Raw genomic sequence first — 23,566 nt, 5'->3', positions numbered from 1 at the left:
CTTATAACAATAGATCTCTGCCGGGTGTGGTGGCACACACCTTTAATCCCAGCACTCAGGAGGCAGAGGTAGGAGGATCGCCATGAGTTCAAGGCCACCCTGAGATTACAGAGTTAATTCCAGGTCAGCCTGGACCAGAGTGAGACCCTACCTCGAAAAAACAAACAAACAAAAAAACCCAATAGTTCTCTTAGATATTACTCTACTTTTACTAATGTTTACAAATAGGAATTCTTTTTCAAGGTAGGATCTCACTCTAGCTCAGGCTTCCCTGGAACTCACTCTGTAGTCCCATGCTGTTCTCAAACTTACAGTGATCCTCCTACCTCAGCTTCACGAGTGCTGGGATTAAATGCGTGCACCACTATGCCTGGCACAAATAGGAATTACATGTTTTATCTTTAACTTTTAAAAAATATTTGTATGGGCTGGAGAGATGGCATAGCAGCTAATCGCTTGCCTGTGAAGCCTAAAGACCCTGGTTCCAGGCTTGATTCCTCAGGACCCACGTTAGTCCGATGCACAAGGGGGTGCATCTGGAGTTCATTGGCAGTGGCTGGAGGCACTGGCACACCCATTCTCTCTCTCTCTCTCTGGCTCTTTCTCTCTCTGTATGTCACTCTCAAAGAAATAAAAAAAAAATTTAAAAAAAACTTTTTATTTATTTATTTATTTGAGAAAGAGAGACAGGCAGATAGAGAGAGAATGGGTATGCCAGGGCCTCTAGCCACTGTAAATAAACTCCAGACACATGTGCATCTGGCTTATGTGGGTACTAGGGAGTTGAACCTGGGTCCTTAGGTTTTGCAAGCAAGCACTGTAACCATTAAACCATCTCTCCAGCCCTGTTTTATCTTTTATTAAATGAGGTACTTAAAACTTTAATTTAGTTATATCCAAATGTTTAGTTTATATGTTTTAATTAGATGAAGGCTTTATTTTGTGTGGTATAATGTCTGCTTCCTGCTTACAACAATAAGATTTATTAAATATTCTTCTACTCTTACCAATGTTTATAAAAATGTCTTACAAAGATTTTATATTTTATCCTTTTACTAATGGAAGTTTCTAAAACCAATAGTTAAATCCATTATTTGTTTGGTATGACATCTGATTCTCTACTTACAATATGAGGTTTTCATGGAGAAAAGACTTGCTCTAATAGACAAAATTGGCTCTAATTATACAAAATTTCATGGTTACTATGGTAAAATAAGCAACTACCAAAAATAAACTATTATGATTAATCAAAGTTTTCAGCTTTCTTTCTGGGCATGGTGGTGCACTCAGGAGGCAGATATAGGAGGATCACAGAGAGTTTGAGGCCACCCTGAAAAATACATAGTGAGTTCCAGGTCAGCCTGGGCTAGAGTGAGACCCTACCTTGAAAATATAAAAATAAAAAAAATAGCTTTTGGCTTTCTCAGCCTTACACACTTTTATTAGCTCTCCTAAATTTCAGTTCTTTAGTCTGTACCAAAATTCACAAACCATCCATATGATAGACTATCATAAAGAACTCTGCATCTGAAACCTGATAATCAAACACTTCAAAATCAATTAATTTCTTAAGTTCTTTCATGTTTAAATAATTTTGAATTGTTTGATATTGTGGTGGTTTGATTCAGGTGGCCCCCATAAACTTAGGTGTCCTGAATACTAGTTCTCAGCTGATGGGGATTTGGGAATTAACGTCACCAGGAGGGAGTGTATTGTTGGGGACAGGCTTATGGGTGTTATAGTCAGTTTCCCCAAGCCACTGTTTGGCACACTCTCCTCTTGCTATTACCCACCTTATGTTGGCCAGGAGGTAATGTCCACCCTCTGCTCATGCCATAATTTTCCCCTGCCATCATGGAGCTTCCCCTCCAGCCTGTAAGCCAAAATAAACCTATTTCTCCCGACAAGCTGCTCTTAGTTGGGTGATTTCTACCAGCAATGTGAACCTGACTGCAGCAGATACATTTCAAATGTTGCTTCAATACTAGTTTCTTATACTTCCTACCGTGTCTAAACCAAATTTTCATATGTCCGGAAATTTCAATTAACTCCTTTCATCCAAACTAACTTCCCTTACACAGACACTATTCCCTCACCTACTCTGTCCCTTTCCTGTGTCACATGTAAATGTCATGTCATATACACAATTTTATATTATATATATATATATTTGTAAAATAACTAATAGATTTAAGATGATCCAGGTATGCCTTTCATAACAGCTCTGTTTCTCTTAATTATGACTCTTCTGAAGAGCAGACTCCCTGCTTATTTAGTTTCAATTATAGCCGACTGTAGGAGGAAACCTTCTAGCTACATGGGACAACAACTTGCCATGTACATTTGACAAAAAGGGAACTGAAAGCTGAGGCTCCCAAAAGCCACACCTGTGTTACCACAACTTCAACAATGGGCTGCAGCAATTGTGGAGAATTAAATGTGACCAGTCGGAGCCAAAATTATTTTGGGATCTATTAGCCTTTTATAAGAGCCAACTTATTGTATTTTCTGTGACAAGTTGAGGCACCTGTTGTTCTGGGTTACAGTTCTTCTAGACAGAATCCTATTAAGCTAGACCTGTTTTTACCAACTTTGAGTTAAAGCTCACTCTCTTGGGGCTGTGGAGAGATGGCTTAGTGGTTAAGGTACCTGCCTGCAAACCTAAAGGACCTAAGTTCAATTACCCAGAACCCGTGTATGCCAGATGCACAAGGTGGTACGTGCATCTGGAGTTTCTTTGCAGGGGCTAAAGGCCCTGGCAAGTCCGTTCCCTATATCTGTCTCTTTCCCTCTATCTCTCTGAAATAAATAAGTAATAAATACTTTGATTCTTTTAGAAGCTCACTCTTGCATGCCAGGACTCCCTCACCACATTTACTGATTCATGTCATGAGTCAATCTTTTTAAAATTTTCCCCCAATTTTATTTATTTGAGAGAGACAGGTAGAGAATGGGTGCACCAGAGCCTCTAGCCTCTGCAAACAAACTACAGATGCATGTGCCACCTTATGTATCTGGTTTACATGGGTCCTGGGGAGTTGAACCTGGGTCCTTTTGAGAGGGGTGTGTTGAGTTAGAGAGACTAGATCTTTCAGGTGAAAAGCACAGGAAAGTTTGCACTTGCTAGAAATCAAAGATGATCTGACTTCTTATCTCTTGCCTAGTTCCCCTAGAACTGTTTTTCCACAAACAGCCAGGACCCCCCCTGGGAGGGAGGTGTTTCATAGGACTTAAATATTGTGGTTGGTCAAGTTCAGCCCCTGGAACTTGGTGCCAGGGCTAACTGCTTCCTGAGACAGTCCCTAGCCCTAAGCAACCAACTGTTCCTCTGGTTCACCTGAGCTGGAAGACAGCCCACCTTCACTAAAAGGTTATAAATATCTTTGCAAGGAGAGGGCAGGCTCTCTGATCATTTGGGAACTTCCAGCTGTGGGTGAGTTTTTCCCTTGGCTGGGCCCCTAGCCCTTACTATTCAAATAGGCTCCTTTATCTCTTCCAGCTCCCCTCATGGCAGGAGCTCCTTGAATTTCATTTTTCTTTCTATGCTTTTCCCCCAGGCCTTCCACGTGGGATCTCTAGCCACATGGATGCCTTTTTCTGGCTCTGTACTTCCCTCACTAAATATAATAATTTAATAATTATCTTTCTCAGTCTTTTTTTATTCAACTATTTGGCTAAACTTAAAAACAAACCTAGGGTTTGGGGTTCAAGGTCTTTCCTGAACCCCTAGTACCCTGTTACACTTTGGTTTTTCTAGGCAAGTGCCCTAACTGCTAAGCCATCTCTCCAGTCCCCTCTTTTATTTTCTTTTTTTCCAGGTAGAGTCTCGCTCCAGCCCAAGCTGATCTGGAATTCACTATGTAGTCTCAGGGTGGCCTCGGACAACACCACGCCAGACTCATGAGTCAATCTTTTATTTGCCCAGGCCACCTATCTCAATTGCAAATAGATGGTCATTTCCCCGAAATGACCCAAATCACCTGTCTAATTATTTCCCTGAAGTCGCTCAGGACCCACCTCCCACCCCCAGGCAAGTCTGAATGCCCTTCAACCAAAGAATGCCAGTGATTCCACTGCCTTCTACTCTGTAAGGGAAGTTGCTCCTGACTTGCCTCTCAGGTGCCCCTCAATAAAGCCTGCTTCAGCTGTTGAGCGTGGTGTTTCTGCTTGTTTCATTTCTGCTACTCTCGTTTTTTCTAACAATCACACCTCCAGTCAGACAGGACCTCTGCTTGGTAACAGCACAGGAGTCAGGTCAAGGTGTGTGCTAGTTGCTTTTGTTGCTTATATGTTGTATGTAGTGTGTGGTGTGGAGTTTGTGGTGCATGCACATGTATGTATGTGCCATCTGTGGTGTTCCATGGGCACTTGTTTCTGGTGGCCAGAGCTGAAGTTTGGGTGTCCCATTCCATCACTCTTCCACCCATTCTTATTGGGGTGGGAGTCTCTTCACGGATACTGGAGCTTGGTGCTTTTCTGTTTTTCCCCCAGGAGTCCCTGGCCTCTGCTTCCCTTTGCGGGACTGGGGTTACAGGTATGATTGGCCACACCCAGCCATTTAAGTGGGACCTGTAGATTTGAACTTGGGTGGTTTCAGGCCCCCTCAGGTCCTTATGCTTACTTGGGAAGTGCACTTAACCACTAAGCTATCTCCCCAGCACCCTCCCCCCGCCCCTTTTTTTTGAGGTAGGGTCTCACTCTAGCCCAGGCTGACTGGAATTCACTGTGTAGTTCAGGCTGGCCTCCAGTTCATAGCAATCCTCCTACCCTTACCTCCCTAGTGTGCCACCATGCCCATCCCCCTCCTTTTGAGACACTGTTTCACATTCCAGGCTGTACTGGAATTCAATATGTAGCCCTGGCTGGCCTTGAACTCATGGCAATCCTATTACATCAACCTCACATGTACTAGGATTACTGACATAAGCCACTGTATCTGGCTTGTTGTGTTAGTATTTCATTACTGTGGTAAAACAATTTAAGGGAGAAAAGCTATGTTGGCTCAGGACTATGTCTTCATGACAAGGAGGCCAGGTGAGGCAGAGCAGGTCCCATGTTACAGATTTTCTTACTGTCAAGTTCTTTTTCCCATGACCACCAAAAACAAACAAACAAAAAGGTACACAAAATATGGTGTGCAAAAGCAAAGGGGATTTATTGACAAAAAGGCCCAGAGTGTCTGGGCAAGCATGCGTAAGATTTTGGTTGGTATCCAGGAAGAAATAGGAGAAAAAAAGTTAGGCTTTTTGACTTAAAAGTCAGAATAGCAGGCAGGCTTAACAGAGAGGATCTGGAAGCAACTGCACCTCCGGCTAGGCTTCTGAGGCGTATAGTACATTATCTCACTGAGGGGAAAGCACCTCAGCACGCCTTTAGGTGGTGGGGTGCCTCTTAAGCAGGTCGGGGATGGACAGGCTCAGTTGAATTAACTCGTATGGCAGGAGACCATAGCTCTGAAGCCCCCACCCTCTTTTCCATACTGTATTTAAAGTCCCAGGGAGGGTCGATTGTGATGCTTTCCTGGGTGGTCTTTCCTTCACTGATTTCCAAGCCTACCTACAACAATGGCAGCCAGGAAGCTCCTCCCCCTTTATCCCACTCCAGCCTATGAGATAATACCACTTACATTTCCAGCTCTTCTCCAGCCCCTCTCACTTAATCTTTGGAAACTGTCTTAAGAGCGCAGTCTCTTCTTGTCTTCTGCTTACCTATACAAAATTGAGCTTGGAAGGGTCCTCGTGTTTTGTTCTCGGTCAGTCTCACGAGGGAAGGCTCGAGGGGCCAGTGAGCAGCCCCGGGTGCCGCACTGCTGCTCCCCGTGGGCTCTCAACAGACCATCTGTTCTGTAAGTGAGGCTTGCCCTTAGTTACGGGCCCCAGAGAGCCCACTGTCTGCCTCAGTACCGGCGGGCCGAGAATAAGAAAAGCTAAATGAAGGGTGGACGATTTTTTTATAGGAGGGGAGACGTGAACAGAGAGAGAGAGGGGTTCCGAAGAGTGTGAAAGCCCTCTTCGAAAAGTGCCTACTACACGTCCAAAGTGTTGCAAACAAGACATCACCACCAGCAAAGCTCTTAAAGCACACGGTGAGAAACCAAGGTTAAGGAGCGTGGAGCCTCAGGTTGCAAAAGCAAGACTCAGGGATTCAAACCCACACACCATACCTCTCGCTCTGCACCTAGAGTTCCCCCCACCCACCCAAAGCAGGGTGTGCGCACGCCGCCACGCCCTGACCGCTGAGACTGGGCTGCAGAGGGCCGGGGTCTGAGCCACCCGGCTCTGCGGCCCGGTGCTCGTCCCGCCCCGCCCTCCGCCCGGCCGAGGGCCCGGGGAGGAGCCGCGCGCATGTGCACAGCTGGCGGCCCCCCGCCCCCCGCGCACAGCTGGGACGTGGGCCGCGGCCGGCCGGCGGACGCAGTTGGGAGCCGGCGGTGGACGCGCCGGGGCCTCCGCTGCGGTCCGAGCGTGCCAGCGTCCGTTCGCGCCGACGGCCATGGCCGCGCGCCCCGCGCCTCGCAGCCTGCTGGCGCTCGTGCTGTGCTGCGCCTGGGGCGCGCTGGCGGTGGTCGCCCCGAAGCCGGGCGCGGGCTGTCCGAGCCGCTGCCTGTGCTTCCGCACCACCGTGCGCTGCATGCATCTGTTGCTGGAGGCCGTGCCCGCCGTGGCGCCCCAGACCTCCATCCTGTGAGTGCGGCGCGGGAGTGAGGGCAGTCAGTCGAGGGACATGGGAAGCCTGGGGGATGGGGCTGCAGGGGAGATGCTGGGCCGGCGGAAGCAGGGGGATCCGGGCTTCCAGGAGTCGGGAGAGGGGAGCGTCGGGCCTTTGTCCGCCCTGGCTGGGACGCCGGGGGCGGGCTTAGCGCTGAGTGCGCGGCCGGCCTCCCGAGCCGCCTTTGTTCAAACTCGGAATCCCCTGCTGGACGGGGAAGTGGTTGGGAGCTGCCCGGGAAAGCCCCGCGCGTCTCCGGCGCCCTCTTTCTCTGCAGCCCAGTCCCCCTCCGCCCCTCCTAGTTCCGCGCGGGCCCCGCTCCTCCCCGCCCCTCCTCCACTCTCTCCGCGTCTCCATCCTCTCGCTCCCCTCCTGCCCCCTCTTCCCTCCTGCGGGAGTGCGGGACCACCCCCACCCTGCGCCCGGGAACCCTGCGCCGCCGGTCCTCGGCTCCCGCGGCTCCATGAACCCCCAAGTGTCCCCACATCAGCCCGGGGCGTGAGAGCCTCCAGTGTGCTGGATATTCGGGGGGACCACGCGGGGCACGGGGCTTGTGTTGGACGTTTTCTGCCCCCGAGGCGAGCTGGACGGTCGCAGTGTCTTGACGGCTTCCGAACACTCGGGCAGGTGGGGAGGAGTTGGAACTGGGGCTCACTCACAGCAGCCTTCTGCCCCGCCAGTGTCTCCCCAGCTGTTTCTACTCCGAGCTGGTTCTGTCGAGGAGGTGCTCCACCTCCCTGGCACTAGGCGATCGAGTGGACGTCGTGCATAGTGCCCTGCCCCCCCCCCCCCCCCCCCCGCAGGCCCTAGATCCCAGATCCCAAGGCAGCTCCCATCCTTTGCTGTGCGGGCTGCTCGGCGCCACGCACCGCCCGAGTTCACTTCTGCAGGCCTGGGGGAGCTTGGATTAGAAAGCTTAGGTTCCGTGAAGGCAGGCAAGCCTTCGAGGCGCCTGCTGTAATTCAGCGGCCACAGCTGCACTTCTGCATTCCAAAAATAGTTTTCACTTTTCGTGGCTGGGCTGGAGGACTTTTGGCACTCCCGAAGAGCCTGCAAAAGTTGTAAAAATCTGAGGGAAGTGGGCGGTCAGTGTTCTTACCTCTTTAGTGGAGACGAGTGTGCGGGTGGTGATGTTCTGCCCCGGTGGGGGAGGCCAGTGAGTGTCTCCCTGCCGGGAAGGATATTTTCTTTCTAAATAAGGCTTCTCTCCCAAAGGGTGTGGATGGTCAGCCAAGGCTGGTATCTAAATGGGGGAATTAACTTTTAAAACGAGCCAGAGTGGGGTGTCTCCAAATGCAGAGAACTTAATTTTTTTTTAAAAAAATTCATTTTAGCTGGGCCCACACCTTTAATCCTAGCTCTCTTGAGGCAGAGGTAAGAGGATCGCCTTGAGCTCGAGTCCTCCCTGAAACTACATAGTGAATTCCAGGTCAGCCTGGGCTAGAGCAACACCCTACCTCAATAAAACCACAATTTTTTTATTGATAATTTCCACTTATACAGACAATATAACATGATCATAATCCTCTCCCATTGAATCTCTTCTTCCAATGTCGTTTTCCCCTCTTATTATGCAGGTCTTGGAGAATTTAATTCTTTAGTGAGTCAGTGGACACACCTTGAATCCCAGAGCCATTTTCACATCTTGATGAAATCGGAAAATTGAAGTGTATTTTAATTGCTTTTTGAAATGAACAGCATTTTAAAATGAGTGCTGGGTGTCCTCCATCCAGCTTTACATGGTACACTCCTCCACAGAATTAACCGAGCGGGTGTGAGAGGGTGAGTGACACTGCAGTCAGCTCTTCGAAGATTTCCCTAGAGGTGCATTTGCAGAAATTCATACCTTATGTGTTCCTGGATGTTTGAGGTTTTCCAAAACATTATGAAATGACTGCCCTTGGTGTTACTGATTCTGTGAGAGAAGTGACACAAAGTTAGGTTTCATAAAGCGCTAAGGAGATTCTGAAGACTGCTAGCATCTCCCTGTTATGAGGACTGCCGAGGAGCGGGCAGAGAGAAGAGCTAGGAGCCGGAATGAAGTCTGGGCAGGTGTGCTGTCTAGATGACGATTAGTAAGTCTCTTTCCTTGGGAGAATGTATGTGGATGGAGTCTACAAGTGGACAGGTGTTCGTGATGGGGGTACTGGCAGTGTGGGGATTGGGAACCAACCAGATGTAAGTGGGAGGCAGAGTGCTGTTCTGTGGCTGGGTGGCCCGGGTTGCCTGAGAGCCAGATGCAGAAGCATTTAGCGCTTGCTTTCAGCTTGCCTCCGCACTCCCTGCCCTCAGTACATGCTGATGTTCTTTTTTTCTGCTTGCGTGGGGATGTATGTAGCTCAGTGGCAGAGGCCTTAGCAAGTTAGAATCCTATTGCTGCAAAACAAGACAAAACACAATAGAACATAAAACAGCTTGGTAGAAATTGGAAACAGAAAAGGTGTGACCTCAAAGAAACTGGCCCCATTACATTGTGATGCTGTCCCTTTGATGGAAAACCTTGCCCCCACCCTTCTTCCCAAGAGATTGACTCAGAGTTTGGACCTTCCAAAGTGGTCCCAAGGTCCCAACTTGTGGTTCAGGTTGGGACTGACCTTGCTGTCAGGCCACCCTGGAAAGTGTGAAATGAAGTAACAGCTTCTCCTCCTCTGATGCCACCCACAACTCCCTCCAGGATGTGGAGAAGGCCGGTGAAGAAATGCCTGCTTAGTTTTTGCAAAGTGCGCTGAACTCAACACTATTGTAGAAGTGGTAGTTAAATGTTGTTATCAAAAGATAAGGCAAAGTCAGGCATGGTGGCACATGCCTTTAATCCCTCTGGAGGCAGAGGTAGGAGAATCTCCATGAGTTCAAGGCCACTTGAGACTACATAGGGAATTCAGGTTAGTTTAGGGTAGAGGGAGACCCTACCTTGAAAAACCAACTCCCCCCCCCCCACAAAAAAAAGAAAAAGTAGGGCTGCAGAAACAAGCTGCAAACTTGCAACAACAAGAGACCCTGGTGTGCCCATACACACACACATGTAAGTAAATAAAAACAATTTCAAAAAAAGATAAGGCAAATCTTTTTACTCTATGCCTTCTCTGTGGTCTCCTCAATGCTAACCTTCTTGAGGAAATAGCATTTAAACAAAATAGTACAGAGCCCATGGGCACTGTGTCTTTGCCCTAATGCCCTGCTCCTTTTCTATGCCTTGAAGCCTCCACTGCTGAAGTTGTGGGAATCAAGTTTGGAAACATCCGCTTAGCTGATCATGGCACTCCAGATAAAGGGAGATGTCATAAACTGTCACCTTGTCATGAGGGGTTCTAAGGCTGTGAAGTTTGGGGTGGACTCAGGGGATGGCTTCTTAGTTGATGTACCGTCTCCAGAGTAGGCTGGCCCAAACTTCCCCAGCCACTGTGAATCTGCCAGAGTGCCAGTCTGCATGCTTCATTTTTCTAGTCACCTCTTTTGTGTTTGGCCTGTGCTATTTTATAGACCCTCACAAAGACCTAATCCTTGGACTCACTTGGGTGAAATTCATGAATACTGCTATCTCATGGGTCCCATCTGCCTATGGGCTACCCCTCATCCCCCACCCCTGGGATCATGAAACCCAGAAAATGGTCCCCCTTGGTAAAGAATTGTCCCTGTATGAATTGCAGCTGCCCATAACTTGTCATCTACTAGCACAACTTCCCCAGATGGGGCACTTAGGTGACAGTGGCTTGCCAGCAGCTTTCTTTGTAAAGTCAGTTACTTTCCCCAAAGAAGTATTCTCCTCCTTACCTGAGGGTTTGGGGAAAAGGGTCTGGGTGTGTGGGGGGCTGTCTGCCAAGCTCCCATGAGTGACCATGCCACTGTTTGGTTCACAAGAATTTCCTTGTCCTCTGAATACACCCTTGACTCTTTTCTCTGGGATGCCCTTTCCTCCTCATAATGGTCACTGAGAGTGAGAGGCAGCTGGTGGCCCTTATCTTTGGGCTGGGGGATGTTCAGGTAGGTGAACACACTGTTTTCTCCTACCGTTCCAGTTGTGAAGGCATGGAGGTGACCATGTTCACTGTGGGCCCCCAGGGTTCTGGCCAGAAGGAGAGAGCCCTAAGTGACTAACCAGGGCTTGAGGGCTCCTGTTTCTAGGTGGCATACATCAGTGCCTGGTGCAGATGCTTACCCAGGGGCACTTTAGTCCTTTAGTGTGAAGAGAATCCATCCATCTGATCCTTGTACCAGGCATCAACTTAATGCTGATGGAGCCACACTATGAAGAACCCCATGCACTACTTGGCTTCCGTCTCTGTTACTCTGACACGGGGTTTCTCTGCGTGGTGGTAATAGCAGCTGTGGGCTCCCTTCCAAAGAAACTAGCAAGTGCTGTGAGTAGAGACTACGCAAGCATGTGGGCAAGGCTTCCTGAGCTAGCTTGCATGTGCTCATACCTGCTCTTGCTCAGCCCACCGCAGCTGTGGATGGAGTCCATTGGCCATTGTGTGGGGAGGAGCTGATTGGGGTTTATCTGAAGTTGTGAGTGTTGGACCTGCTGCAGGACAGCTGCCCTCTCCATGCATCCGAAGCACACCACACAGACAAAGCAGATCTCTAAAGGGACTTGCACCCAGAGATGTAGCAAGATGAGCAGGTCTGCTCTGGAGTCCTCAGGTCTGTTCTGTAGGAGTCACGTCAGACCTTATACAATGGGGATTTGTTCCAGATCTGATTGCCTGCAGCTAATCAACTCTTGGAAGACTGGGATCATGTCACGCCATATGTCCATGTGCAGCCAGGCAGGACTGTAGCCCCTGAGCAGGGCATTTGTCAGCCCACTCTGATAAGCACTCAGGCCTTTATGTTCAGAACCCAGCTGTATCCCAACTGAATGATGGGTACCCTTACATCACCTCATCTTTTGTGTATCCTCAGGTCTGAGGTAAGAGCTTAACCAAGGACTGTTTGTCCAGGTGATTTTACGTGTAAGGAACAACAAACCTTATCAAAACATAATGGGATTTGAAAAGGTGCATATACTGGAGGTGGAGGCTTGACAGATTCTCTGCTCTGTCGGCCTGTGTGGCTCCTTCCTACATGGCAGAACAGTGAGCACTTAACCTCTCATCCTGCAGTGTCCCTGTTCCCTGGTGTGCCGTTCCTCCTGTCCTGAGATTCTTGCAAAGCACATGATTCTTGCTTCTCTCTTATGACCGGTGTTGGCCTCCTTGAATTTTCTTTACTGGAGTACGTTTGTCTGGACTGAGAATATGAGAGTAAGTTATGCCTCAAAGCAGTTATGACTGCCCCTTCTCATGCCTGGAGGAGTGTCAGGGTTATTATTTCATTTTTTTCCTGAGTGATTTTTGCAGTTTCCCAGTGAGCCACCCCCTTCTCTTGGAATTGTCATGGAAGGATTTCAAATGACAGTTGCAAGTCTCTTGTAAATATAGGGCTCCTCGGGGTTGTAGCTGCTACAGAGAGCTTTGGGAGACTTTCCAGAAGTTCTCAGAAGTTGTTGTGTTTATCATCTGGACACTTCCTCCTCATCATCTTGCTATCTGTGGGATCTAGCGATGCCTACTTTCTGCATCTGCTCTTTCCCCCTGTAATTGGCCAGCTTAAGGTTTATCTGTTTTATTGATGCTTGAGAACCAGCTTTTATAAAAAGAATTTTTAAATTTAACTTTATTTATTAGAAATGGACATATTTAGTATGTAAACAATACAGGTTGGTACCATCCTTTTTTTTTCCCCTCTGCTCCTTTTCTGGAGAGGCCTTCTTTGTTGGGGATGCAGGTCAACCCCATGGGGATTGTGGGTTGTGCATTATTTGTGGCGGGGGGAGAGGCAGTATCTCTGCAAAATGTCCCAGCTTGTGGCTCTAACCATCTTTCTGCCCCCTCTTCCACAAAATTCCCTGAGCCATGCTGGAAGCATTTTAAGTATACTTCAGTGATAGGCACTTAGGAGCCTCTGGATCTCTGGTTTGGTAGGTGTTGAGTGTCCTTAGTATCTTTCTCCATCACCCTTGTGTTGATATCAGATTCGCTAAGAAAGCAGCACTCTTGCTCATTTCCCCAGTTTCTCTGTGGCTTCAGCTGGGGCCAGGGTGGATGGAGTACACTGGGTCATTTATCTCCTCAGGCCCAGCTCCAGTCTGAAAAAGAGAAGCAGATTCTCCAACAGAGTGAAGTCAGTGCTGGTTAAATGGGATAACCATTATTAATTTAGAGATAATTAAAAGGGAGTAGACCCTCTTATAGTCTAAGGTTGATGGGAGCATGACACTGGAAAGTGGAATCATTATCTGGATATGATTCTGACTTGTTTCCCAGTTCCAGATATGGTTTCCTTTCCAATGAGCGGATCTGTTAGCCCATTCTAGAGCAGTTGGTTACCTACCATGGCTGTGTGCCACTATTGCACTTGTGTGAGCATCACATCAGGTTGTTTGCTTCTGAGTCACTTAGACTTTGAGTTGCTTGGACAGATGTTGCCCCTCCCCCCCCCCCCCCCAGCTCATGTAGCACCTTCCAGCACTAGATGGGCTAATTGTTTGGGGACTGGCTCTCTGCTGGATTCCAGCCAGGTCCTCCATGGTCCTTGCTGACAGCAAATGGTATCTTCAGCAGTAGGGTTTTACCATTAACCTCTGGTGGGTAATCAAGTGCCCTGACAGAAGTCTGTTTTGTTTGTTTTGGGAGATCTAATAGGTCTCTCTGATCAACAGTTCGTGGTGGATGTGGACCACATCCTGGAGAACCAGGTTTTGATCCAAGTACCAGAGGTAGGAGGATGGCCACAAGTTTGAGGCCAGCCTGGTCTACACAGGGAGTTCCAGGCTAGCCAAGAGCTATGTAACAAAACCTTGTCTTGAAAAACAATAACTGCAACAAAAAACAAGCTTCTGTATTCGTTGATTTTTCTCATTTTCCTGCTTCCAGGTTCATTCATTTCTCTCATCTTTGTTTCTTCTTCTACTTCAGATTTAACTCTTTGTTAAGGTGGAAGTTGAAATTGTAGATTTGGGTCATGTCTTCTTTTCTCACATAGACATTTCGTGTTAAACAGTTCATTTTTATTATGTTCAAAATACTTTTAAATTTTCTTCTTGGTTTCTTTGTTATTTACAGTTGTGTATTTAGTTTCTGAATACTTGGGGACTTTTTCAGAGCTCTTTCTGCATTTTTTTTATCTAATTCTATTATATCAGAGAATATAAGTTGTAAACTTAAATCCTTTCAAAGTTACTGAGATTTCTGGCCTAGTGTATGGTTTATTGTGTAGCTGTACCTTGTGTACTTAAAAAGAATATATCCTGGGCTGGAGAGATAGCTTAGTGGTTAAGGCATTTGTCTGCAAAGCCAAAGGATCCGGGTTCAATTCCCTAGGACCCATGTAAGCCAGATGCACAAGGTGGCGCAGTGTCTGGAGTTCATTTGTAGTGGCTAACGGCCTTGGCATGCCCATTTTCTCTATATGCCTGTCTCCCTCTCTCAAAATAAATAAATAAAAAGAATGTATCCTGCCCCTATGGGGTAAAGTATTCTGTAATATCAGACCAAATTGGTCAGCAGTGTTCAAACCTTTGACTTCATGTATACTTGTTTCACCAATTATTGAGAAAAAAATGTTAGAATCTTTTGGTGGTTGAAAACATGTCTGTTTCTTCTTGAGGTCTTACTAGTTTTTCATCATATATTTCGCAGCTGTGTTAGGAGGTGCATAAATGTTTAGGATTTTTATGTTCTCTTGATGGAGGGATTCCTTTATCATTGTGGAGTAATTTTCTTTATTCTTGAACATCTCTTTTAAAAAAATACTTTATTTATTTGCAGGGAGGTGGGGAGAACATGCACACTAGGGCTACTGGCCACTGCAAATGAACTCCATTTGCATGTGCCACCCTGTGAATCTGACTTATGTGGGTCCTGAGGAATTGAACCTGGGTCCTTAGGTTTTGCAGGCAAGCACCTTAACCGCTAAGCCATTTTTCCCAGGCCCAACACCTATTTTGTTTAATATTAATAGTGCTGCTCCATCTTCTTGATACTACATTTATCATGCATTCCCATTCTTAAATATATATGTGTATTTCTTATATTCAAAGTGCATTTTGTGCAGTCAGCACATAGGAAGGCCTTGTCTTTTCATCCATCTGGCAACCTCTGCCTTTTGCTTTTTTTTTGGCTTTTGCTTTTTTGAAAAAAAGGTTTTTGTTAGTATATTAATTATACATAATGGGTTTCATTATGACATTTTCATACTGCATGTAGTATACTTTGATGACGTTCATTTCTTTTTTTCTAGTTATATTTATTGTGTAAGAGAGAGGTAGAAAGCCAGCTAGCCAGAGCCTGTTGCCATTGCAAACAAACTCCAGGTGCACGCCCCACTTTGTGCACCAGGCTTTATGAAGGTGTTGGGAGAATTGAAACAGGGCCATCAATCAGGCTTTGCAAACAAGCACCTTTAACCACTGAGCATCTCTCTATCCCTGTATTTATTTACTTATTTATTTAGCTTTTTATTGGCAACTTCCATAGATAATATACCATGATCATAATCCCCTTCCAAATCCTTTCTTCCCAGAATCTGTTCTTTCCAGCTAGTCTTATATTTTAGTGTCATTTTTTCCCCCCTTTATTACACAGGTCTTGTGTAGGTAGTGTCAACCACTGGGAGGTCATCAACATCAAGGCCATTTTGTGTGTGTATGGCAGCATTGTAAGCAGTCCTTCCCTTCCTTATCTCTTACCTTCTTTCTGCTACTTCCTCTGCAGTTGTCCTTGAGCCTTGGACGGTGTGATAGAGAGGTCTCATTTAGTACTGCATCTCTTTTTATTGGTACATTCAGATCATATTCATTTAATGAGATAATTGATATGACTGAGTTTTTTATTGGTCCATCTGTGCTTTGTTCCTTTTTTCTTGTCTTTTGAGTTGAATGCATTTTAAGTAATTACTCTATATTTTGCTTTTCATTGGTTATTCATAGTAAATCTCTTGTTATTATAGTAGTTACATTAGGATTTATAGTGTCCATTTATATTTTGTTGCAGCTTATCTTTAAATTATACTACTGAACTGAACATATATTATGAGATGCTTACTTCCACTCCTCCGTAGTTTGACTTTTATCATGTCTTTATCAGATGCTTTAATTTTACATACATTATAAATGCCACATTATATTCTTTTTGTTTCTGTTTAAGCAGACTTATCTTTTTATCTTCTTGAGAATTTAAATAAGCAGGACTGGGGGGATGGCTTAGCAGTTAAGGTACTTGTTTGTGAAGTGTAAGGAGCCATGTTCAGTTCCCCAAGACCCACCTAAGCCAGGTGCACACAGTGGTGCATGAATCTGGAGTTTGTTTGCAGTGGCTAGGGGCCCTGGTGCGCCCATTCTGTGCACGCGCGCGCGTGCGTGTCTGTGTGTGTGTGTCTCTCTCTCTCTCAAAATAAAAGAATTCTGGAAGTCTTAAAATTTTTGTAAATAAGCAAAAAAACCACTCAGTTCTACTAGAGGCTCTGCATTTCTTGTGTGGAAATGCCTTTCCATCCACTGTGAAGGGCTTTTTAAAAACGCTCTTTGTAATGTACACCTGCTGATGGTTCTTTCAGCTTTTGTTTATGTAAAAGTTTTATTCACCTCATTTTTGGGGGGTTATTTTGCTGTGAATAGGATGCTAGGGCGTGACTTTTTTTCTGTCTCTATTGGAAACCTGTTGTTCCTCTCACTGTCTTCTTCCATTGTTTCCAGTGAAATGTCTGTGCCTCTCACTGTCTTCTTCCATTGTTTCCAGTGAAATGTCTGTGGTCGCCTTTCTCCTGTTTCTTACTGATTTTAGGGTTTGTTTCCCTCATCTCTGGTTTGGAGCAATGTGATTGTGATATACACATGTGATTTTATTCCTATTCCTTATATTTTTCATTTTTTTTAAAATTTCAATTTGTGAGTTTATAGTTTTCATCAAATTTGGAGAACTTAGGCATACAAGTACTTCACATATGTTTTCTGTTGCACCTCTGTGTCCTTTCTGTAAAGGTTCCAGTGAGGCAAACGTTAGGCCACCACATTTTACAGTTTCCACTTTTGTGTCTTTAGAACAATGCTTTTGTTCTGCATTGTGTAAACTGCTATTAATTTATGCATTTTTAAACTTAGGCCTCTCGAAAATGTGGGCTTTTGAAAGAAATGTACTCATGTTTTTACTCTACTTTTTTGTTTTTGGTTTTTCGAGGTAGGGTCTCACTATAGCTCATGCTGACCTGGAATTCACTGTGTAGTCTCAGGGTAGCCTTGAACTCATGACAATCCTCCTACCTCTGTCTCCCAAGTGCTGGGATTAAAGGTGTGTGCAACCACAGCTGGCCTACTCTATATATTTTGAGCCTGTGGAACACAATGATTACAACCATTTTCATGTCCCTGTTTGCAAACTGTAACATCTGCATTGATTTGGGATTGGCTTGATTGAACAATTTACTCTTATAGGTTATATTTTCCTCTATCTTCATACACACACACACACACACACACACACACACACACACACAACTAGATCTCAGATATTATGACCTTCACCTTGGTGGATGCTGGGGAAATTTCCAATAACCATTCAACTTGAGGCCCTCCCAAACACTGTAATCAGCATCTGTGGTGTGGATTGTATGATAAGTGTATACCAGAACTATTAACCTGGTATAAGTGCTGACACTGCTGTTTCTGAGCCAGAAACAAGCTTCATGTCAGACTCAGCTTCCCACTCTGAAGATCTGGGTGGTCTTTCTCCTCTTTCCCTGTGGTGTTCCTGTGTCTTATTTATAATATCTCTCCTGTGAATTCTGTGAGTTCTGGATGGCTTGGTCTCCCCTGCTCCTGGCATCATCTTTTCTTAGGCAGTTTGCTGGCCAATCACAAGTTCACCTCATTTGATTTCTTTATATACATATCATGTATATTATTTTTATTTATTTATTTATTTGAGATAGAGAAAGAGGGAGACAAAAAGAGAATGGGTGCTTCAGGGCCTCCAGCTACTGCAAACGAACTTCCGACACATGCACCACCTTATGCACCTGGTTTACATGGGTTCTGGGGAATCGAACCTGAGTCCTCTGGCTTTACAGGCAAGTGCCTTAACTAATAAACAATCTCTTCAGCTTCCCCCCCCTTTTTTTGGTTTTTTGAAGTAGGGTCTCGTTCTAGCACAGGCTGACCTGGAATTCACTGTATAGTTTTAAGGGTGGCCTCAAAGTTACAGAAGTCCTCCTACCTGTGCCTCCCAAGTGCTGGAATTAAAGGCTTGTACCACCATGCCCAGCCCCTCATTTGATTTCTACCTCCTAGGGCTCAGCTCTATTTTTGCCTGAAGTACAATGTCTGAGGTACAATGCCTGAGGTACTTGCTTATATGTTGTCTGATTTTTGGTTGTTTCAGACATTCTCACTTCTGTTATTCCATCATCTTTGAAAGTGGAAGTCCTATTCACTTTTTTTTTGCACATGTGCATATGATTTTGCATGTATGTGTATGAGTGGTGTGTGTGCACATGTGGGTGGAGGCGAGAGGTTGATATGGGTTGTAGTCTACCATATTCTTTGAGACAGGTCTCTTGGTGAAGCTAGAGCTCACCTCACTGATTCAGCTAAACCAACTCATCAAATCCCAGGGAATCTTTTGTCTCCATTTCTCTAGTGCTGAGTTACAGACATGTGCCTCCATACCTCACATTTTAAGTGGGCACTGGGGATCTGAACTCAGGTCTTCATACTTGTTTGGCACGTTCTTTACCCATCTCCCAAGCTTGTGTGTGTGTCGCCTTCTTTCAATTCCTTTGCAACAAAGTGTAGTAAAAATAATCAGAATAATTTTCTGAGTTCACATTCAAAAGTTCAGATTTTTGAGAAAACTTACAAATGACTCAGTTTCGGTGTTTTCCATCTGTCTTTGGGTAATTTAGCCCGAGCTCTACTGATTAGCAGTGGCAGGGCCCCAGCAGGTTAGACCACTTGAATTATCCACAAAGATGTTCTTGGCTAGGCAGCTTTCCATCAGAGCTTCTACTTCGAGCCAGGAGTTGCCAACAAAGGTCTGTGGGCAGCTGCCTGTTGTAGCTTGAGAGGAGTTGGGGCAAGCCAGGATTGTGGTTCCCAGTTTGTCTGTGGCTGCCTGCTAGCCACAAAGGCAGACAGAGGGGTATCATCACTCATAGTGTTTACTGTCTAGTTTTGGGTCATACTTGCTGTAACAGTGAGCCAATGATTCTTCTCATTCTGTCCATTCTGAAACTCTGTCCTTCTCCTTCACTGGCCTCAAGGCTGTGATGAATGTGGAGTCAGCAGAGTGACCGGGAAAATAGGCTCACCATGCTAAGCTTTCCAAGGTGACTCTCAAGGCTGCTCATACTGCATTGGTGAGTTCTGGTCACATGTCCCACCTTCTGCTCACCCCTTGCAGTGGATTGAACATTTGCCTGTGAAGAAGTGGCTTCAAGCAGCACTGATGTTTCTGCCACAGCTGCAGTGGACATCAACAAGGAGGGCATGATTACTGCACCCTCTTTTGGATTCCCTTTTGTGGTTCATTTTTCATTCCTGGTGCTCTTCTATAGGATGCTGCTGTTAGCTTACATGGAAGGGCTCGGAGTAGTATGCTCCCTCTCAGAGAGGTCCACCAGATGTCACGAGGTGCATGTTCCTTTATTGTATGTGCACCCCCAGCTCCTGATGAAATCAGCATTGCATCATGTACCACTTAGGGATTAATGGTGGCCTATTTATGTGTGGCAGAGGGCTGCTCTATTTACTAAGGGGACATTGGTTTCAGTAATGGTTCCCGCCTCTGTGTTCTCACAGCTAGATGACTGACAAGCCAGTTGCTTCACTTAAGAGTTCTCTTAAGTGGACTGGAGAGATGGCATAGCAGTTAAGGTGCTTGCATGCAAAGCCTACGGACCTGGGTTTGATTCCCCAGTACCCATGTAAATCCAGGTGCACAAAGTGATGCACACATCTGGAGTTCATTTTCAGTGGCTGGAGACCCTGGAGTACCCATTCTCTCTCTCTCTCTCTCCCCATCTACTTTCTCACACTCTCTCAAATAGAGATGTGGGTTTCACATCTTTGCCACCTAAGTAATTGTGAAATTGATGTATGATGTGGTGACAGCTAGAAGAAAGAAACCAGAAGAATTCTTAATCCTAAAGTCAGACCATTAGCTTCTGAGGACCTGGAGTCAGCTGTGTTTTGGGACAGGTTTTACTTGGGGTGTAATAGTACATCTTTTGCTGTCTGTGCCCACAGCCTGCATGGGTTCCTGCTTAAAGCTGGAGGCTGTCCACTTCTTTCTTGTTACCTCTTGCAGCTCTGATGTTGCATATAAACTTGCAAGCTCATTGGAAATGTGCCCGTGCCTTTTCTCCTAGCATTTCTGGACTGTTCATTATAGCGAGAAGTTGGGTCCAGGGCACAAACATATGAATTAGCCATTGCTGCAGGAATCTCCACAAGCTGCCAGCTAAGGAGTTGTGAAACTTGCTCCCTTGCCCACTAATTGCACTATCCTCTTTATTTTTCTTTTATAACATTAATGAGTTTTTTTTTTATAGGCTGGACATGTTTATTTTTGAAAATACATGTAAATAAAGCAAAACAAAACAACTCATTCTGTCATTAGAGAAAACTATTTGTTGGTTTTTTTTCATCAGAAGAACGTTTTCACAGACACCTATATGTGCTTAGGCATATGTGAATGTTGACATGTCTCATAGATTTCTTCAAAAATTAGGACATGTTACATGTCCTGTTGTAATGTGCTTTGTGTGGTTTAAAGTCTGGCCACACACTGTGTGTGTGGTATGTGTGCATGTTTATATGCACATGCGTGTGTGCATATGGAGGTCAGACGTTGACATTGGGTATCTTCCTCAATTACTCTCCACCTTACTGTACTCAGGGTTTACCAATTCCACTATGTTAACTAACTCCCTTACCCTGGACACCTGCCTTGCCTCCACCTGCTTCCCCAGTGCTGGGATTACAGATGTGCATGGCTATACTCACATGCTCTGCATTTACATGGGTGCTGGGGATCCGAACTCAGGTCCTCACACTTGCACAACTGCCCTCTCTCTCTAGCCCCTGCATACTTATTTTTGTCATGTGTCTACTCAGTAATAAGGTCTGCCTCATTGTTTTGTGTATGGTGTGTGTGTGTGTGTGTGTGTGTGTTCTTGTGCTGGGGATGGAGCCCAGGACCAAATCTGTGCTAGGTGAGCACTGTGTACTGACTGTCCTCCCAGCCATACATCCTCATTAGTGGACACAATTTCTTTCTTTGGAATTGCCAAATTTTTATGACCAAATTCTTATTACAGGCCATTGCTTTGTTTTCATTTTTCTGGTAACCAGTACTTCTGAGATGTGTGCAGTTTTTTATGTGTGTCTGTCTGGGTTATTTTTAGGGCGTGTTTATATAGTCATATAAATGGTTTTGAGCCACACAAAAGGTCCTGGTTGGCATCTGATGTGATACTCTGCCTTCTTTCCTTCCGTGACATGGGTTTCCTGAGGACAGATGTTCCCGCTAACTGAGCCCTGATCACTTGTCCACTGCAGGAAGAACACAGCACAGATCTCACTGAAACAAGCCTGTGACAGGGTGAGAATGAGGGCCTCTAATCCAAGGACTGTGGAAATAAAATCGGTGTAAGAACCTGTGATTTGCCTGTGACTGCATCCACATTGTCAGAGTTGGCTTTTGGTCCCCATGCCTTCATTGTCAGTGTACCCTGAGAACAGCCTAGGATGTGCATCTCCTTCTATACTCTTGTTTTCTTCCTACACATGTGCATACGTGTGTGTGCGTGCGTGTGTGTGTGAACACATGTCTAGGTGAGTGTAAAAACCAGAGGTTGATGTCTGGTGGTGTCCCCTTGAGCTCGGAGTTCACCAGTTGTGCTAGTGGTAGCTAATCAGCGTGCTCCAGGATCCTTCTCAAATACTGGGGTTACAGTGGGCCATCATGCCTGCCTGGCATTTATGTGGGTGCTGCACTCTAGTCCTCATGCATGTGTGGCAGGTGACTTACCGGGTCACTGAGCTATCTCCCCAACCCTACTCTTTTTTTTTTTTTTTTCATATTTTTAGATGGTTCCTGCTATGTAGCTTAGGCTGGCTGGGAAATCACAATGTAGCCTAGGCTGGCCTCATACTCAGTAATCCTCCTACCTTACCCTCCCCATGGGATTAGATGTGTGTGCCTCTCCATCTGGCTCCTGAAACTCCTTTGGCAGCTCTGTCTTTATTCTGGATTCAGACAGGTCCCATTTTGTTTTGTGCTTCTTCTGAGCCAGTGGTAACACTGAAGTCCCGAGAACCTGCACTGGGAGGGGCCTCTGCTCCCCAGGAGAAGCTTATGGCTAGTTCTCCCTGTTTATGGGAGGATGGCCCAGACACTGAATATGAGTGCTGAGCCTTTGCCGTATCACAGCATTTGCATCAACAGATCTGAAGATAGCCTTGGTTTTGTTGTATGTCTGTTAGAAGATGCCTAATATGTGCATGTTGTTGATCCACTAGCATTGAACTCAGGCTAAGAGGCCTGCACTTCATTCCTGATGTGCTGTTCTAGAATATTCACCTAGCTACCTGGGCTGTTTTAAGGGTGTTTGTGAATTCACCAATCAAAAGCACAAAGATCCTAAAACTTTGACACTAAATAAGCTTCAAAAAAAGACCCTGGGCTGGAGAGATGGCTCAGCAGTTGCACTTGCCTGCAAGCCTAAGAACCTGGGTTCAATTCCCCAGTACTCTTGTAAAGTCAGATATACAAAGTAATGCATCTGGAATTCATTTGTAGAGGCTAGAGGCCCTAGTGTGCCCATTCATATTCATTCTTTTTCTCCCCTCCCCCTGCCTCTTTTACTCTTTCAAATATATATGTGCGTATATATGTCTGTGTGTGTGTGTGTGTGTGTGTGTGTGTGTGTGTGTGTGTGTGTGTATTTTTTTAAAAGAGTTTATTCACAGTAGATCAGTGGAAACAAGAGCCTCCTGGGAGGCTGGGAAGATGGTTCAGTGGGTAAGGTGTTTGCTACACAAGCGTGAGGACCTGAGTTCAAACCCACAGCACCCATGTAAAAACCAGATGGGGTGGAGTGTGCCTGTAATCCCAATGCTAGCGAGGTGGAGACAGGGAATTTTTGGAGCTCACTGATTAGTTGATCTAACCAAATTAATGAGTTCCAAGTTCAGTGATCTCAAAAAATAAGGCAAAAAAGTGTTAAGAAGTGATGTGACAATGGAGTGCTCAGCACTGAATGAGACATCTCTATCATACCCTCCAAGGCTTAGAGACCATTGTGGAAGAGGTGGTGGAAAGAATGTAAGCGTCAGAGAGGGGAGGAGTGCTTACACTGTTGTCTTCCAGACACCAAGTAGCCTTGATACTCATGACCTCACAGTGGCTGACACTATGTACACACGACCTGCATAATAGAGGAGGAAAAGCAATGATGACATCAAAGTACAGGATGGATTACTTGGAAAGAAGAAGGGATTCACTGGAGGAAGGATTTGGGTTCTGGAAAAGGAAGGGTCATGGGAGGGGATTATGATCATTGTGTACATTTATAGAAGTTATTAATAAAAAAGTTAAAAAATAAGGTGTAGAGTAAGGATGAGACTTTTTTTTTTTTTTGAGGTAGGGTCTCGCTTTTGCCCAGGCTGACCTGGAATTCACTAAGTAGTGTCAGGGTGGCCTTGAACTCATGGCTATCTTTCTATCTCTGCCTCTCTAGTGCTGGGATTAAAGGCATGCACCACCACTTTTGACATTGACCTCTGGCCTCCATGTACACATGCATGTGCATACACACACAC

General features: G+C 45.7%; 1 protein-coding gene across 1 annotated transcript in view; it reads left to right on the top strand.

Moving 5' to 3' along the window:
- Positions 1 to 6,462: 6,462 nt before the first annotated feature.
- Pxdn (peroxidasin) overlaps positions 6,463 to 23,566 on the top strand; it is a 105,720-nt gene continuing 88,616 nt past the window's right edge. The window contains exon 1 of the mRNA XM_004656870.2: positions 6,463 to 6,683. Coding sequence (XP_004656927.1) covers positions 6,493 to 6,683 — 191 coding nt within the window. The 5' untranslated portion in view covers positions 6,463 to 6,492. The remainder of the gene's footprint in view (positions 6,684 to 23,566) is intronic.

This window comes from Jaculus jaculus, chromosome 2 (genome assembly GCF_020740685.1).
Source record: "Jaculus jaculus isolate mJacJac1 chromosome 2, mJacJac1.mat.Y.cur, whole genome shotgun sequence".
NCBI classification, from domain to species: Eukaryota; Metazoa; Chordata; class Mammalia; order Rodentia; family Dipodidae; genus Jaculus; species Jaculus jaculus.
This window is presented reverse-complemented; position numbering and strand designations above follow the sequence as displayed.